Source organism: Melanaphis sacchari, unplaced genomic scaffold (genome assembly GCF_002803265.2).
Source record: "Melanaphis sacchari strain LSU unplaced genomic scaffold, SCAv2.0 Contig128_pilon_pilon, whole genome shotgun sequence".
Taxonomy (NCBI): Eukaryota; Metazoa; Arthropoda; class Insecta; order Hemiptera; family Aphididae; genus Melanaphis; species Melanaphis sacchari.
Window position 1 is genome coordinate 161,319 of NW_020270519.1, and position 16,552 is coordinate 177,870.

The 16,552-nt window shown below is 24.2% G+C and overlaps 1 protein-coding gene across 9 annotated transcripts; it reads left to right on the forward strand.

Moving 5' to 3' along the window:
* The first annotated feature begins 389 nt into the window (after positions 1-389).
* On the forward strand, positions 390-15,005 carry LOC112591027 (guanine nucleotide-releasing factor 2). Of its 9 annotated transcripts, none has more exons than XM_025334647.1 (19): positions 390-593; positions 713-869; positions 5,636-5,883; positions 5,988-6,275; positions 6,383-6,603; positions 6,666-6,880; positions 6,949-7,059; positions 7,629-7,768; positions 7,858-8,071; positions 8,780-8,803; positions 8,966-9,149; positions 9,222-9,368; positions 9,686-9,867; positions 10,345-10,519; positions 10,582-10,944; positions 11,695-11,973; positions 12,382-12,513; positions 12,573-12,704; positions 14,432-15,005. In XM_025334647.1, the coding sequence occupies exons 2-18, from the start codon at positions 815-817 to the stop codon at positions 12,700-12,702; spliced, it is 3,108 nt and encodes a 1,035-aa protein (XP_025190432.1). In that variant the 5' UTR covers positions 390-593; positions 713-814; the 3' UTR covers positions 12,703-12,704; positions 14,432-15,005. The 9 variants fall into 9 exon arrangements, with proteins under 9 accessions (XP_025190432.1, XP_025190431.1, XP_025190434.1 ...); XM_025334646.1 differs by lacking the exon at positions 14,432-15,005 and adding an exon at positions 12,808-14,312; XM_025334649.1 differs by lacking the exon at positions 14,432-15,005 and having other exon boundaries at positions 655-869; positions 12,573-14,312.
* The last annotated feature ends 1,547 nt before the right edge of the window (positions 15,006-16,552 follow it).

Below are 16,552 nucleotides of genomic sequence, written 5' to 3' on the forward strand. Positions count from 1 at the left end.
ATAAAAATTTGAGATAATGTATATATTATGTACTTTGGTAATTATTGATTAGAAACATTTATAAAAACAAATGCTAGTGTAAAATATAAAATTAAAATTATTTAGAAAACACAAATTAATAATACTTAAAATTATTATTTATTCTGTAAACAATTTCTTTATTCACATTTTTTAACTATGAACATATTTTAAACCTATCTACATGTACATACCGTATGCCGAATAGCGTACATACAACTTTACTGTATAGTGTATACATGATAAATTGATAACATTTGATAACAAAATTTTTAAAATCAAGGTGTATTGATATCTAAAACTTTCTGTGCTTCTCATACCGTGGTTTCAAAAACAATATTATATGATATTGTGATAATGATATGATAAAAAGTTTTTAAACGCCAACAAATTTCAGTAATTTCACATCTTTTCATATATTAAGTTCTGAATTAAGATTTAATAACATTAGTGGTAGCATACAAATAATGAATATCTGTACAAAATCACTGATTTATGATGGAACAATATAATTTTTGTATCAAGTTGGTTCAAGTAAACAGTCACCATTCAGTGTTTAAGCATAATCAGTCATGGTAAGTGTAGTAATTTTACCTTGTTAAAGTGTCATTTCAACACATACTTATCTTTAACTAGTTATTTTTGAACTCATTTTAATTATATTTCAATTCATTATACTGAAAATGATTATCAGCAATTTGATTGATCATGTTGAACTCAAACGACACATAACATGATCAACAATGTATTACATTCAGTTATGGTTTGTTCCGTCGTATGATTGGTTTTTAACAATATGTCTTCGACGAATAAACATGATTCTGATAAAGATGATGAAATTGAGCAATGTAGTAAGTACTAATAATCAATTATGTAAACATTGTAGATTGTTTTTGAGCGCACGCATGCCTATGTTTACCAAATAAAGTTGACAAATCATTAAACATTTAAAATTATTTGTTTACTTTTTCTAAATATAAACAACTCATTTATTAATTATAATTGTATTCATGGAGAGATATTAAATATTTCAGCAATATGTAATAAATAAGGTATACAATGTTTTGTTAGTTTTTGAACAATCAATATTGGTACTCACTGTGTTTCATAGAAATATGACAATTTTACATTAAAACTATACTTGAATGTGACTGATAATTATTGTGATACAGCTTGAGTAGAAATAAGTAGCTAAAGTTCTTGGGAGAGGTCTAAAACCTCTCTAAAAATGTTCATAAAAATTAGCTCATTTGAGCTATGACTCTATTTTAAATTATGTTACAACTATTCATTACTTGTTTTTATGAAAAAAAATAAAAATATTTTTTACTTTTGTTCCATTGTTCTTTTATTATTATAAATGAGTTAAACAATTAGTAATATAATTATTACTACCAAGACTTATTTCAAGTTTATTTAAAAAAAAACTAAATCAAATAAATTATCATTTACTCACCAAATAATCAAAAATATAAGTACTTACTACACTTTAAATTGTTATTGAATAAGGCCTATTATTAGACTTATCCATGGTGAAATAAATCAATACAATAAAATATAAAACTCTTATAGAACAATAATTAGCAAATAAAAATATTTTAAATCATGAAGTTATGTCTATTGCTTCAATATTATTGATATTGGTGTTGAATATGTCTAGATATTTACTTAGCAGTATTTATTATTACTAATTATTCATTTTGAATTAATATTGTAAGTTTGAAGATTAAATTATCTTGAAGGGATTATGAGTAATTTTGGTGGGGCTAAGCTTCCTCTAACAATAAAATAGTATAAAATAATAAGGACTTTGGATTGTGGGAAACTCATGTAGTTATTATTTTTTTTTTCTTTTATTATTGTAGAAGCAACAGCAGCCATCTCACAATTATTATTTAACTTTAAAAATAATAATCAATAGAAACTGAAAATTATTTATTTTGATCTTCAGTAAAGTTTATGTTGTCTCCTTAGTGACTTGTGCATTTTCAAAACAGCTATAAATTTGTTGTGCTCCAAAATTACAGTTTATAACCTATACTTGATATTTAAAAGGATTTTTTTATGATAAATGTATTTATAATTATATAATTATATAATATCATCCAATGTTAATATTATACAACTATAATATATATTTTAAATTTTAAACTATTGATTTCAACTAAGTAACATTTTCCAAATCAGTACCTTAGTTGTTTAATTTACCTAAATTTAAAAAAAATGGAAGATGCACTAATATTATTTGTAAAAACATTTTAAATTTTAAACTACAGTTGTATATTTGTTTATTTCAACGGGTCGAGTTCAATATACAAAACTGTTATAATTATAACAATTAACACAGAAATTAATATCAAAATAGAATGGAAAAAAAAGAAAATAAAGTATTGATTAAAATAATTCTTAGTGGTAGAATCTACAAATTTAATAATTGGATTAATAATAAGTATCAAATTAGAACATTTTAATTTGACGATAGCATGAAGATTTTAAAATGTATGTACTTTTATTTTGTATATTTTTGCATGTTTTATATTATAATTTAAATGTATAAAGTTGAATTTTCAAAAATAAATTATTATTATTTTAGTTTTCATAATTATCTAATTAATAATTATTATTGAAACGAGAAAAAAGATATATTAATAAAATTTAGTATCAATTACTAGTGTAAAGAAATAAGGGAATAAACGCACTTTAACAGGCACTTAGTTTTAAAATTGTCGATTACGAAAACACGAAAAAAATAAAAATAAATGTATACAAATTAGAAACGAATACCTATAGTTATGTAAAAGTCACAACTTAATAAAGTATTCAGTTTTAGTATTAGTGCATCGCGTGGTTGTGTGACATGCACTGCTGTGTATATCTCGTGTATTTCTTGATTTCATATTACAAACCTGGACTTTCTGTACTATTTTTTATCTGGAGACTCATTCATCGTAGCCCGTAAGTATAGCAAGTCATCGCTCCTTACACTTACCATTTGCCAGTCACGGTTACAAATCTCGAGGTTCCAGAAATATCTTGTTGGATTAAAATTAGGCTTTAAAACCATTTTGGTGTATAAATAATCCACCTAAGATAGATTGGAAGAATTGTGTGATTTTAAACTCATCCATCGTGTAGAAAGGTTATCTAACGGATACAATCATGTCTGTATCAGTATGACAAGTAATCACTCCTTACGTCTATCAGCCCAGGTTACCAAACTCAAGTATATATTAGTAGGTATACTCATGACTCATGAGAATGAATGTAAGACAGCAGCAGTGGCTCTAAGAATTATCACTCAAATGTAGTGGTATTAATAAATAATGCTCGGAAGTTGTAAGGGTTGCAAGCTCTATAATATTATACATTATACTCTCGACGTACAGCAGATATACCTAAAAATTCTAACTATACGGCGGTAAATTTAAAATACATATTTTGTTAATTTTGAAAAAAAGTGTGTATTTAATTTATATGATATGTATATTAAGCATATTCAATATTTTCTAAAAAAAAATTGATTTTTTTTCTTAACCTATAGTAGGACCTATATTATTTTAAATAATATTTAATTTAAAACTCAGTATTATTTTACGTATTTATTTTTATTGTTGCAATTGAATATTAATTCGACGACAATGGCGCGATTGTCATTTTACCGTATTTTTTTAGTTAAAAAATTTTTTTTTTTTTAATTTCAAATTGTTTTGTATAAGTAACACTTTTTCATGCATATTTTACAATTTTTCCGTAAGTATTATGCTTACTTAATTTCTTTTTTACTTCTGAGTCCTATTAATAAATTATAAGTATTAACTAGGTGCCAAATTATAAATAGTGTCTGATACACGGCCTAGCATAGTATTAAAATTGCAAACTTTAAATGTAACTTTTGAACAAGATATTTATTTCTTAGCGTATTTTAAATTAGTATCATAAGTGCTATCTATTAAAAAAAGCTGTCAGTTTATTTACATTGAAAATAGACCAAAAAGGTTAAATTTTAATTTATTTTTCATTATGTTTATTGTAAATATCAAATTGTATGTTTATTTCTTATTTTGGTAATTATTAGTACACAAACTTCCGGATTCCTGGCTTTATATTTATAACCTATTAATTATTTAAAAAAAGAATAATAGATAACAAAATAGTCAATTCTTGGGAATATTTTTTTGATTAATTGATTTCTAAGTAAAATATTTACCTATTTTTAAAGTTTAATGAAACGTGTGAATATTTAAATCAAAAATTATATTGTTAATATTCTTAAAATGTGTATTTAATTTATTGAAAAAAATAATTTTAAGTATGTAAGTATACGTTTCAATAAATCATGGAGGATATCATGCACCCCCACGTGTTGTCTTGATGTATCTTTATATAACTGTGCAGTTACAAATAACAAAAAAATTGTGTTCAACAATTCCAGTTTTGTTTTGTAATAAGTTAGCAAGACAGAGACAACACATGCGGGTAAGACGTTGTATAAATAAATAAATTATGATCTACTTGATACCACGTACTTATTTCAAAATATATTATATATATATATATATATTTAAATTGTGTACATACCTACCTATAACTTATAAGACAAAAGTGATTAGTGAGTATAGTACTATCAATACTATCAGTGAATCATTGATTTGTATAGGTAATAATATATACAATTAAAATTTTTAAATCCCTGTTCATAAAAAATACACACACACACATATATATTTAAAAGTTATCTATTATTAAGTATTATTATTGGAATGCTACTGAATACTATATTTACATTTTTAAATATTAATTTTTGCCAAAAATATTCTATCAACTTATATTTACCAGTCAATGTTGTTGTGCATCGTATTTTATGTAGGTATATCCATCGGAATTCTGTCTAAATCTAGTTACTCATTTAATGCCTATATACGTACATCCTGTATTTGTATTAAATTAAAACAAATGACCAAGTATGGATAAGAAATAACCTTGATCGTTGATACCGTGTAGTAGACGTGACGTAATAATTAAATAGGTATACAATATTATAATCTATTGTTTTAATGTTTTAATGATTAAATATTTCCAATTATGTAGGCGCCACAAACGTACCTACCTATTCATTGAGTATGAAATGTTGAAAACTATTTCCGTGGATTCCGTTAAATGTAAAATTTTTTGATAAGTTATAAGTAGGTACGAGAATTGGATAGTTGTCAATATATAGACTTCTAACTAAAATAATATTAAGATTGGCTCGGTTGAGTAATAAGTGGTGAACACTGAAAGTGAAGTCTGAAACTACGTGTAGGTATTATAGTCTGAGACAGTCAGGCGTGTATAGTGTAGAGTTGTAGTCATTTCGTATTCGTCATTCGTATACGGCCGTAGTGTCGTACCCCACTCACTTAGGTTAGATGCTTTATTTTTAGATTCTTTATCTCAATAGTCTGTGTACTTGCATCAACGGTCCACAAATAAGTAATAACATAACTACCTATATTATGTAGTAGTAATGTGTTAAATATAAGCTTTGTGCCATTTCAAGTGTACTTAGAATGTATTGCATTACTGTGGAATTATTTTAAAAATAAATGTGATATTAATTTTTACTGTTTGTCTTAAGGAGTCGTCCCAGATGAAAAGTACAAAAAATGGAATAGCAACATTAGTAGTGGAAATAAATTTGCAAGACGAGCTCGTTCGTTTAAAGAAGATTTATTGGATATTTTATCAGCAATGCGATCGCCTAATCATAGTGCCATCAGCTCCAGAAGTGGTTCACCAAAAAATGGTTTACCGAAGCAAAGACATGCTTCATCTGGAAGTAGTCCTAAGCGATCCCTTAATGATATCGACTTTAATGTTAGACAAGTAAGTTTTAATTTTATCATTTATTTTTATTAAAAGTATGTTAATTTAGTATTTTATTTATACTTAAATAACTATCTACTTAATAAAAAAAATAATTTTTTTAGGTTCAGATAGCCTTAAGACATTTCCTTGATGTAGTTACAAAGAATAAATTAGAAATGTTACCTGGAAATGGTACAGTAGTTTTAGAAACAGTAACAACAATTTGTGGCGTGTTTAAATCATATGATATTAATGAGCAAAGTTCACTGGTTGTATCTGCTTTAAATCAAGTGTACCAAAGTGTTGCACAGTTGATTAAGCTATGTGATGATGTTCTTATTTTTGGAGAAAAAGCAATCAATACAGATAATGTATCAGATATACTGCGTTTAGTTGAGCTAGCTATTCAGGTATTAAAATAATAAGGGTACATATAAATTATCCTGTAATTTATTCATTATGTAGCTATATAAATTTAAATTAACAATGATAAACTAAAATTTTTGGTAAATCTTAGAACTTGGTATCATTAACTAATGACAAACTTAACCATGGTGTACTCAAAACTGTGTATAAAGATGAGGATTCATTAAAACTTCCTGATGAACTGAAGCAAAGAGTTTCTTTACCAGATATACCATTAACACCGAGAGAAAGAGAAATATTAGAACAAACGAGTAATCATTCCTTTGATACAGTTGACTGTAATCCTCCTTCAAAACCACCTTTACCTGATCGGTAAGATCATGTAATATGTAATAAAAATATTGTCTAATTATAAATAAATTATTCCCAAACAGAACATGGTTGAAAAAGACTGACCAAAATAGTTCTCCTCCTCCTTTGCCACCAAAACGTCGTACTGGACATAACATCAAGCATACTCTGTGCAACTTATCTTTAGAGCCATTAAGCCTTTCTGATAGGTCTTCATCAATTGGTTCGCTAGATTCAATTTTAAATGATGATGAAGTTAACATTGCTATGTCCAATGATGATAGTTCTTTTTTAACTAGTAAGCTGTTAATATGATCTATTTATTAAATAATAATTTAAAATACTATTTATTATATAAATTATTAGATGATGTCAGTCATGTATGTGGCTATTGTAACTGTTCTTCCAGTTCAGCTTCAGTAGACCAAGGCAATGAAAAACGAATATCTCCATTTTCTGAGTATCCACCTCAACATAGTAAGTGTTTCTTAATAAACTACATAACAATATATACAATTTATTGATACAGTTCAAACTTAAGATTAACTAGTTACCTATTCTAAAAAAATTAATAAAAACTAAGTAAAATAACATAAAAATATGATTAATTATTTATTATGAAGAAACATATATTAAGAGGATATATCTGCAAGTCTTGTTATGTTTTACAAATGTACTACATGACAAATTTTTGTGTAGTAGATCTAATTTTCTATGTTTAACTTAAATATTAAAGTGAAATAACCTATTGTAAATGGGTACATACTTTCATAAGCATTTTTTAAATTTTTGTTCATTGTTACATTTAATATTATACAACACTTATGTTTCTATTTTTATTTTATACTTCTTAATTGGCCTAATAATGTAAAGATTCCTGAAAGCAGGTTTGAATGTTACAAATATTACTAATATAAATTTTATCATTTGAATTTTTGATTTTTTTTTAAAATGGGTAATTTTAACATTAAAAGAAGGATTGATTTCTTTTCTTTCATTTAAAATTTTCTTTAGTTATAAACAAATAATTTAATTGTGTTTATTAGCAATGGTAGAAAAGAAAACTGCATTTATTCATCAGGCATCTAATCAAGTTTGGACACATTCTAAATCCACAACAATACATCAAATCACTAATAGAACTGTAGTATCAAACGAAATTAATTGTCTATCATCAAATGATGAAGTAATTTATTTTTTCATTTTACTTAAAATAAAAATATGTTTGTCTTACATTTCAATACAATATTTAATCGGAAGTTTTAATTTTACTAGATTCCACCACCAGTGCCAGAAAAAAAACGAATAGTCAGACAAAGGCTGAGGTCTACTTATGACAATTTATCTATGGATGAAATGGCCACACAATATAACTTTCATAGAAATAACAGTCATTGTAGTATTCAAGCTTTAACACATACTGCGTCACTTGATAACCCTGCAGTTGATCCTTCAAATCCACCACCTTTACCATTAAAAAAGAAACATAGTAAGTTAAATTAAAACTTGATTATTTTTGCTTAAAGACTTAGAATAAATACAAAAATTTAAACATAAGACTCCAATGAAATTTTCATATCTTAATATAAATATCAAAATATTACCTGATAAATAAATATCTAATGTTTTTTTTAACATTAGAGGTATTAATATTACTAGAGTATATTTATATTATCAGTAAACAATTATTAAAATATATTATCTACAGTTATTATTTAAATATTAATTATTACCTAATATTTGGTTAATAGTTCAATAATTAATAACTATCAAATATTTGATAAGAATGAACAAATAAATAAATTTAATTATTTAATTTTTACTGTACCTTGATAAAAAATGTACAGTAAAACCTCTAAATACTAGACACTTTGTCGTTGAATGAAATTGTGTCCACTTTTCAGAGGATTCAGTTTGTAAAATATTTAATAAAAAAAAATGTTTTCTATTTAAAGTATCTGTTAGACTTGTTAGAGGTTTCACTGTATTCAGTTGTATATTATTATATCTATTTAATTTTAAATATAATCATCAATTAATAAATTCTCCTTTATAATAATGAAAAAAATAATAATTTATGATTTATATAAAATTGAATAACTATTAATAAAATTATTGAAATTATTGAATTTTTTTTTTTAATATGATTATTATTTATGATAAACCAATTTATAGTTATTAATTTATTTTTCTCTAGTGTTTCATTCGGTGGCATATTCTGGTAAGATGTTAAGAAATATAGGTTTTTTGTGCATGTTAATTATCATTTAGTTAGAAAAAACTATATCAAATTTAATTTGAAAATAGTTTAGAGTGAATATAGAAAGATGTTCTTTATATAATATTATAATTTTTATTTACTTAAAACATTAAATTATTGTAGTAATGGCATATATGGAAATGTTTGGTAATTGTGCGCATGTTGGAAATACTACGGAATTTCTACGCCATTCTGTTCATACATACACAATGCTTCATCAAAGTAATTGGAATTCACCTCAAAAATATCAAAGTGAAATCCAAAGTTATAGTGTTGAAAATTCTTGTCAACAATATTATTTTACCAAGTATTTAATATGCTTTTTTAAATCTTAAATTCAAGAAGTTATTTGAATTAAAAATATATTCTATCATTTCAGTGAATCAGATCCACCAGCATTACCACCTAAACGTGGTAAAATAATATCATCTCCTTTTAAAGAACTGACGCCACCTAATTCTCCGAATAAAGTATACATAACAGAAGTTATATCAACTCCAACTCAAACTCAGTGTTTAGAAATTCAGTAAGATATTAATTTATTTCTATTTTTTACTATAACTATTGATAGATTGAAAATTGAACTAAATCAATTTTATATTATCAAATGCCATCTGATAATTAATTATCTGATGGAATTTTTAATCTTAATTATTCTCAAAGTATTTTTATTTTATTGATCATCATAAATAAATTTTATATACATAAATACATATCAAACACTAATTTTTAACTGAATAATTATAATAACAATTATGTATTTGAATTGTGCAATTATATTACTTTCATAAATATTTAAGTTTTTTACCTCTTGCTAAATATAATATAATATTTGTTTTATAGGGATGTTACACCAAGTGCTATTGAACAACCTCTACAAACTGATATTAGTGAAGTTAACATTATGGAAGAATTAAATGTATCTCAATGGTTATTATTTAAAAAACCAGAAGAAGATGGACCACTTGTTCGTGGTGGACATGCAGATGCTCTTGTAGTTCATGCAACAAACGCAGTTAAAAATGGTAAAATTGTATTATATTATTAAGTGATTCATTTAAATGTCAACATTTATTATTTCATTAAGTTTTGTTTGAAAATTTATATAATTTCATGAATTTTTAGGAGTACTTCAATACTTAAAAATTAAATTCAGAACATGTTATTTAATAAGGTGTATAAATATTATTCATTAAATAATAAAAAAGTGTGACTGCTGGCGTCCATTAAAATACTTTTATACTCTGATAGTGTGCAATTACCTGCAGTCACACATCAATGTGTTAATTACCTACTAGTTCAAATATTTTGATATAGAAAATGAAATTTAAAATACATGTTAACCTTCAAAAAAGTAAATTTGAAAATGATAACAAAAAATTGCGAAGTTAATATTTTGCAATGAAAAAAAGTTGAAACTTTTAAATTATAAATGAAGACACTCAATGTATAACTGTGTGTAATTTTATTATTCATTTATAATATTTTTATGATTGCTTTAGATTTCATGTATCAAGAAGCATTTTTAACAACATATAGAACTTTTATATCACCTTTAGAATTAATACAAAAACTATGCATGCGACACCAAAGGTTCCAAAATTCTGGTGATTTAAATAGGCAAAGAGCTGGTCGAGAATCTTTTTCTTTGTTAGTTAGAGTTGTTAGTGATTTAACGTAAGTAAATACAAATTTTAAAATAATGAGAATAAATATTTAAAAGGTTCAATTTATTACAGTTTAACAGACTTAGATAATGAAGTGCTGCAAATTCTCATGGATTTTGTGTATCAACTATTATGTGCTGGTGATTTAACCATGGCAAAAGCACTTAGAGTAAAACTTTTGGAAAGGTATCAGGCAAAAATGACACATAACACTTCAATCAATGCCCTATTACCATCTCAAAATATATATACTCGTCAAGCCACTTTATTAGACTATAAAACAGAACTTATTGCTGAACAAATGACAATGTTGGATTCAGAACTATTTATGAAAATTGAGATACCTGAGGTTTTAATTTGGGTTAAAGAACAAAATGAAGAGCGTAGTCCAAATCTTACAGAATTCACAGAACATTTTAACAAAATGTCATACTGGTATGTGTTTTTAAGGAAAATATGAATTATGTTCGTTTAATATATAATATATTGTTTTGTTATACAGGTGTTTCACCTAGTATGTTCATCTCTATTTTTCTTTTAATTATATTTTTATTGGAATTCTGAATTTTGGAATTTTTTAGTATATATTATATTTAGAACCATATTTTTAAATACTTAAATTCTTGATGTCCTGTTGATCTCAATAGTTGTAATTCTTAAGAATCAACTTTTTCTCCCCTGTATCAATATACATTATTATATATTATTGTTGATTATTGTATGAATATTCTGAAACTTTTGATGTATCTTAATTCAAATCCTTGTTTTAAGTACTAGGATGATAAGTTCATGATATTAAGCTTAGAAAGTAAGAAAGCTATAATTATTTGAACATTTTAAGTAATTAATATTTTAAAATTTGTAAAACAATTTTGAAGGACTTATATCCTTTGTATAAACATTTTCATAACTTAAAAATTACTTGCTCAAACTTTGATTTAGATACATCAATATTTTTTTTAAAAAATCATCTAAAAAATGCAGTAAAAAAATTCTTATTTAAAAAAAAGAAATTTTTATCATTACAGGGTATCTTAAAAATTTTATAAATATAATTATCTAAAAATATGACCTTTGTACAGTATAAAGTTTAAACAAATTTATTAGTATAGGAAAAATTGGGCTATGCATGCTTGGTAAATCACCCTAAATATTATGTTTATAAGTAATATAATACTTTTTTAGGGCAAGGTCGCGCATACTAGAACAAAACGAAGCTAAAGAACGTGAACGTTATGTTTTAAAGTTTATCAAAATAATGAAAAGCTTAAGAAAAATGAATAATTTTAATTCATATTTAGCTCTTTTATCTGCTTTAGATAGTGCACCAATAAGACGTCTTGAATGGCAAAAATATATAACTGAAGGATTAAAAGAATACTGTGCACTGATTGATAGTTCATCAAGTTTTAGAGCTTATAGACAAGCTTTAGCTGATACAAATCCTCCTTGCATCCCTTACATGTAAGACAATTAAAAATATTTATACATATTAAAATTAAAATTTTATAGTTAATTATTGTAAAATAATCAACCAACAAAATAAATGATTGTGTTTTGATTAATTTATTTGAGAAAAAATTATTGTTGTTTACATTAATGTATCCAGGCATATTATAATGATTTAAATTAACTTAATTATATGCAACTATAATAAGTTAATTAATAAAAACAATAAAGCTGTTTTAATACTGGCATTTTCCTACAAAAATAATATTTACAACTAATTTTACTACAGTAGCCCATCTTACATTAAGATTATTGAAATAACACTGAAAGTGTATTTGAAGAATTCAGATTTATTATACTATTAAATGTATTGTACCTTCATAGTTAAATATATATCAACATTTAAAAACTTTTTTATTTCAGAGGATTAGTATTACAAGATTTAACTTTTGTACATATTGGCAACAATGACTATATATCAGATAATATAATAAATTTTTCCAAAAGATGGCAGCAGTTCAATATTGTTGAAAATATGAAGAGATTCAAAAAAGGGTAATAATATTTTATTTTATATATTAGACTAATGAACACTTATTCCAAAATACTTTTAGATGCTATAATTTCAAGAAACATGATCATATCATTGCATTCTTTAACAATTTTGATGAGTTTTTATGTGAAGAAGCCATGTGGCAAATCAGTGAAAGCATTAAGCCTAGAGGAAGTAAAAAAACTACGTAAAAGTATATTAAAAAAAAAATTATTTTAAATTTATGTAGCAATCTATATTTAAAGTGGCTTATTTTTTTTTTTTTTTTTGCGTATGACGCTTATGTTCGGGAGTAGACCTGAAAGCCTAGTTTGGACGCCTATTTAGCAAAATTTTTAGTTGGGCACCCGTAGGTTTCTGCCATGCCTGGTTGAGGGGCGGCGGCCTTGCTACCTATACCAGTGGTCGGCAATAGGCAGCCCGCGAGCCAAATTCGGCCCGTGAAGGAAAAATAATTGGACCACAAAAAATATTTTTTTTAATAATGCTGGTTTTTTCACACATAATATATATTTTATCTATTTTATGACGTATTTAGAGATTGTGATGATGTTTATCGTTTATTACTATTTACAATAATAGTTGCGATAACACAACAATTATTAACTAATATCTAAGTTTTTAGTTTTTACTAGCCCTAGAAAATTTTTTTTTTTGATTTTCTGGACCTCCATAGAATTTAATTGCTGAACCCTGACCTAGACAGTTGCCTGCCCAGAGAGCAATGCCGCCCATAGCCAGGATTCAAACCAGCGACGATGTGCATCACAATCGACGCCTTAGTCCGCTCGGCTATTCCATCCCCCAAAGTAGCTTATGAGAAAACAGTTGTTTTGCAATGATTTTGTGTGTTTGTTCAAATGAAAGCATAATTTTCCAGGGCAGTAAAAATTTTATATAGATTATTTAATATTCTATAACTGAAGGGTTAAATAGATGAAAGTGTTTAATAACATTTTTTGAAAAAAAAACATTTTTCATTATATTGATAAAAAATTTAATATATATTATAGTATTTTTGACTTAGCTTAAACATTTCTTTCAGATATATAGGTTGATAAAGTTAACATTGTGACATGATCGTTATAACATAAGATAAAATTAAAAGTTTAAAAATTACACTAAGCACCTTCATCCATTTAACCATTCAGTAAGAAAGTGATACAAACATTACCTTAACAATTAAATTTCTTTAAGTGTTCAGTATTTTACAGATAATTTGTCATAAAATTATATATTTAATATTTTAGTGCTCCAACTTTCTCATAATATAGCTCAATTATTTGTACAATAAACAAAAATTTCAATAAACACTAATTTTCTCACAATTGTTACCAATTTTAACTTCCATTAAGAATTCATGAATTACTTTTGTTGACTTTTTGATTGAATTTTATACATACATTTTAATACAGAGTTAACACAATTTTTTATTTAAATTTTTTTATGAGCACTTCTTATTTTAAAAATAATGTAAACACTATACTTCTCTATGCACCACTTTGAATTATTATGTTATCATACCTCATGATTAATCATAGCTTTTATAAATGGAAAAATAACAACATACAACTTGCGTTATAGTAAGTGAAATAAACCAAGTTTTGGTACATCGAATCTACTTTGAAAGTGACTAGTTTTAGTAAATTTGGAATACCTTATTAATTTAAGTATTTAATATGTGCTCGTATTATTATTAAAATTAGATCTAATTTTAAAACTAACAATTAACAAGGTCTTAAGTAAGATAGATTTTAGTAAATATCTAGTCATTTTTTTAAAAAAAACTTTATTTTATTAAGCAATGTTTTCTAGTTGAAATTTTATACATAATTATTTTTAACTATTAATATTATTATTAAATATTCTTCTTTTTTATTTATATTTAGTAAAGTTAATTTATTTTTTTATTTTATTCAGAAATATTGAATATGTATTATTAAAGTCACTCAATCTATTTTCAACATAATACTATCATTTATATATGCAGTTGACATCAATTTACTGAGTTCTCAGTTACTATTTATGATATTAATTATTTAATTTTTATTTTTTTAATTCGGTTTAAAATGAGGATTTTCAACCTTTTTAGCCAAAGACCTTTGATCTAGACTATATGTAAAACACTAATTAAACACCAACCACTATTATTAAGCAGTATTTTCTATTTTTCTTTGTATAATTTATACTTGTCATTACTTGTTCCTAGAGACCCTCATAGGGTATAAAATAATAATCTTATGTAACAAATATTATGTATGTATATACATTAAGTTCTGATACAAAGTACATTTCTAACAGTATAAATTAATTACATGCCAAAACAAATTGTCAAAATTTGATTTGTGGTACCAAAAAGTATATTTTGTTTTAAAACCTAATGAGTGTAGAATGTTATTCACAATATACGTTATAGAACATAAGAAAAAAAATTGTTATGCTATAAAAACAAATGTAACGAATCAAAAGCATTCTGGACTAATAATTTTATTATTTTTTTAAATTCCTGTTCATTAATAAGCTTAATATCTTTGTAATTTAAAATTATTAATATTTTTTATTGATATAACAATAATATAATCATTGAATAATGTTATGTTAATTACACCAAAATTATATATTAGCTTAAATTAAGTCGAAAGTATATAATATATATAGCATAAATTATACATTATAATTATATGTTGTATTATTTTACATTTATGTTTATAAAATATTAGTTAAAACTAAAACCAAAAAATGTCAATTGTTGAGAATAGATGATTTATTAATTAAGAATAATATTTACCTCTTTGGGATAACCTCAATATTTATTTGATGAAAATATGATAGCATTGAACAATTTTAGTTCCTATTTATTTTATTTTTTATTTTTTTTTAATGAAATAACTATTTACTATATATATTATATTTGTTTAAGAATCTGGTTAATACTACAATTTATTGTATAGAATTGTAAACAAAAAAAAGTATATATATATATATATATATATGTGTGTATAGACATAATAAATCTAGAAGAAAGAATAGAATAATTGTTTTAAATTACCTATTATTTGAGTATACAATCATTGTATAATAAATAACCAAGATTGAGTAAAATCTTTTAAAAACGATTTGTCCATATTTCATAGTATAAAATGTATTCAATTAAAAAATTATAGAAAAAAGTTTAGTGGTTAGAATATATAAAGTATTTTAAATTATATTTGTAAAATTATGCATAGAATAAATTTAAAAAATGTACGTATTAGAAATAAAATACTTATATTCACCATTAAATGCTTTACCATAAACATCAACATTATTTATTTGTGGTGATATTGTTGTATATTTACATATTCCTTTAATGCATTTTGATTATAATATAACTGTATAAGAAAACAAATACTTTTTCTAAAACTGATTAAACTTTTTTCTTTATTTTATTATTTTTGCTAAATTGCTTTTAGCATAAATTCCAACATTATTGAACAATAAACATTTTTTAAAACAACATAAATTTAGAAACATTGCTATGCATTATCTTATGGTCCTAATCAATTATTCAAAATGGCATATCTTATATTTAAATATATTGTCACACGTTTGTATTGTTTGTTATTGATCATATCATTATAATAAGAAAAATTAATAAATTTTACTTAATTATAAATAAATTTCTCACCCATGTCATCTCTTCATTAAATTATAAAATTTAAATGTGTATTAATGATGTGATCTACATTGCTACTAAAAAAATTTTAATTTTTAATCATTTTTTTTTTTTTTTTATGTACCTATCTTAAATTTAGAATTATTGAATTTGACTTGTTTTATTATTATTATTGTAAAAAATTATGTACAATATACATTTTAAATAGAATTTCACCATTAATTATTACATATATTAAATTATGTATTCAGTTAATGTTAATATTTAATAGAAAAAAATGTATTTTATTTTATGGATTTGACCGGCCTTTACATAATTTATGTAGCAATATTAATACGACCTAAAATTTGAAATGCAATTGTGTATGATGTAGCTAAATATACAAA

Bases quoted from the DNA above. Each gene is read 5' to 3' on its own strand.
- LOC112591027 (XM_025334647.1), top strand. From the start codon at position 815: ATGTCTTCGACGAATAAACATGATTCTGATAAAGATGATGAAATTGAG. The intron at 6,604-6,665 runs GTAAGATCATGT...ATTCCCAAACAG, and splicing joins AAACCACCTTTACCTGATCG to AACATGGTTGAAAAAGACTG. The intron at 6,881-6,948 runs GTAAGCTGTTAA...ATAAATTATTAG, and splicing joins TGATAGTTCTTTTTTAACTA to ATGATGTCAGTCATGTATGT.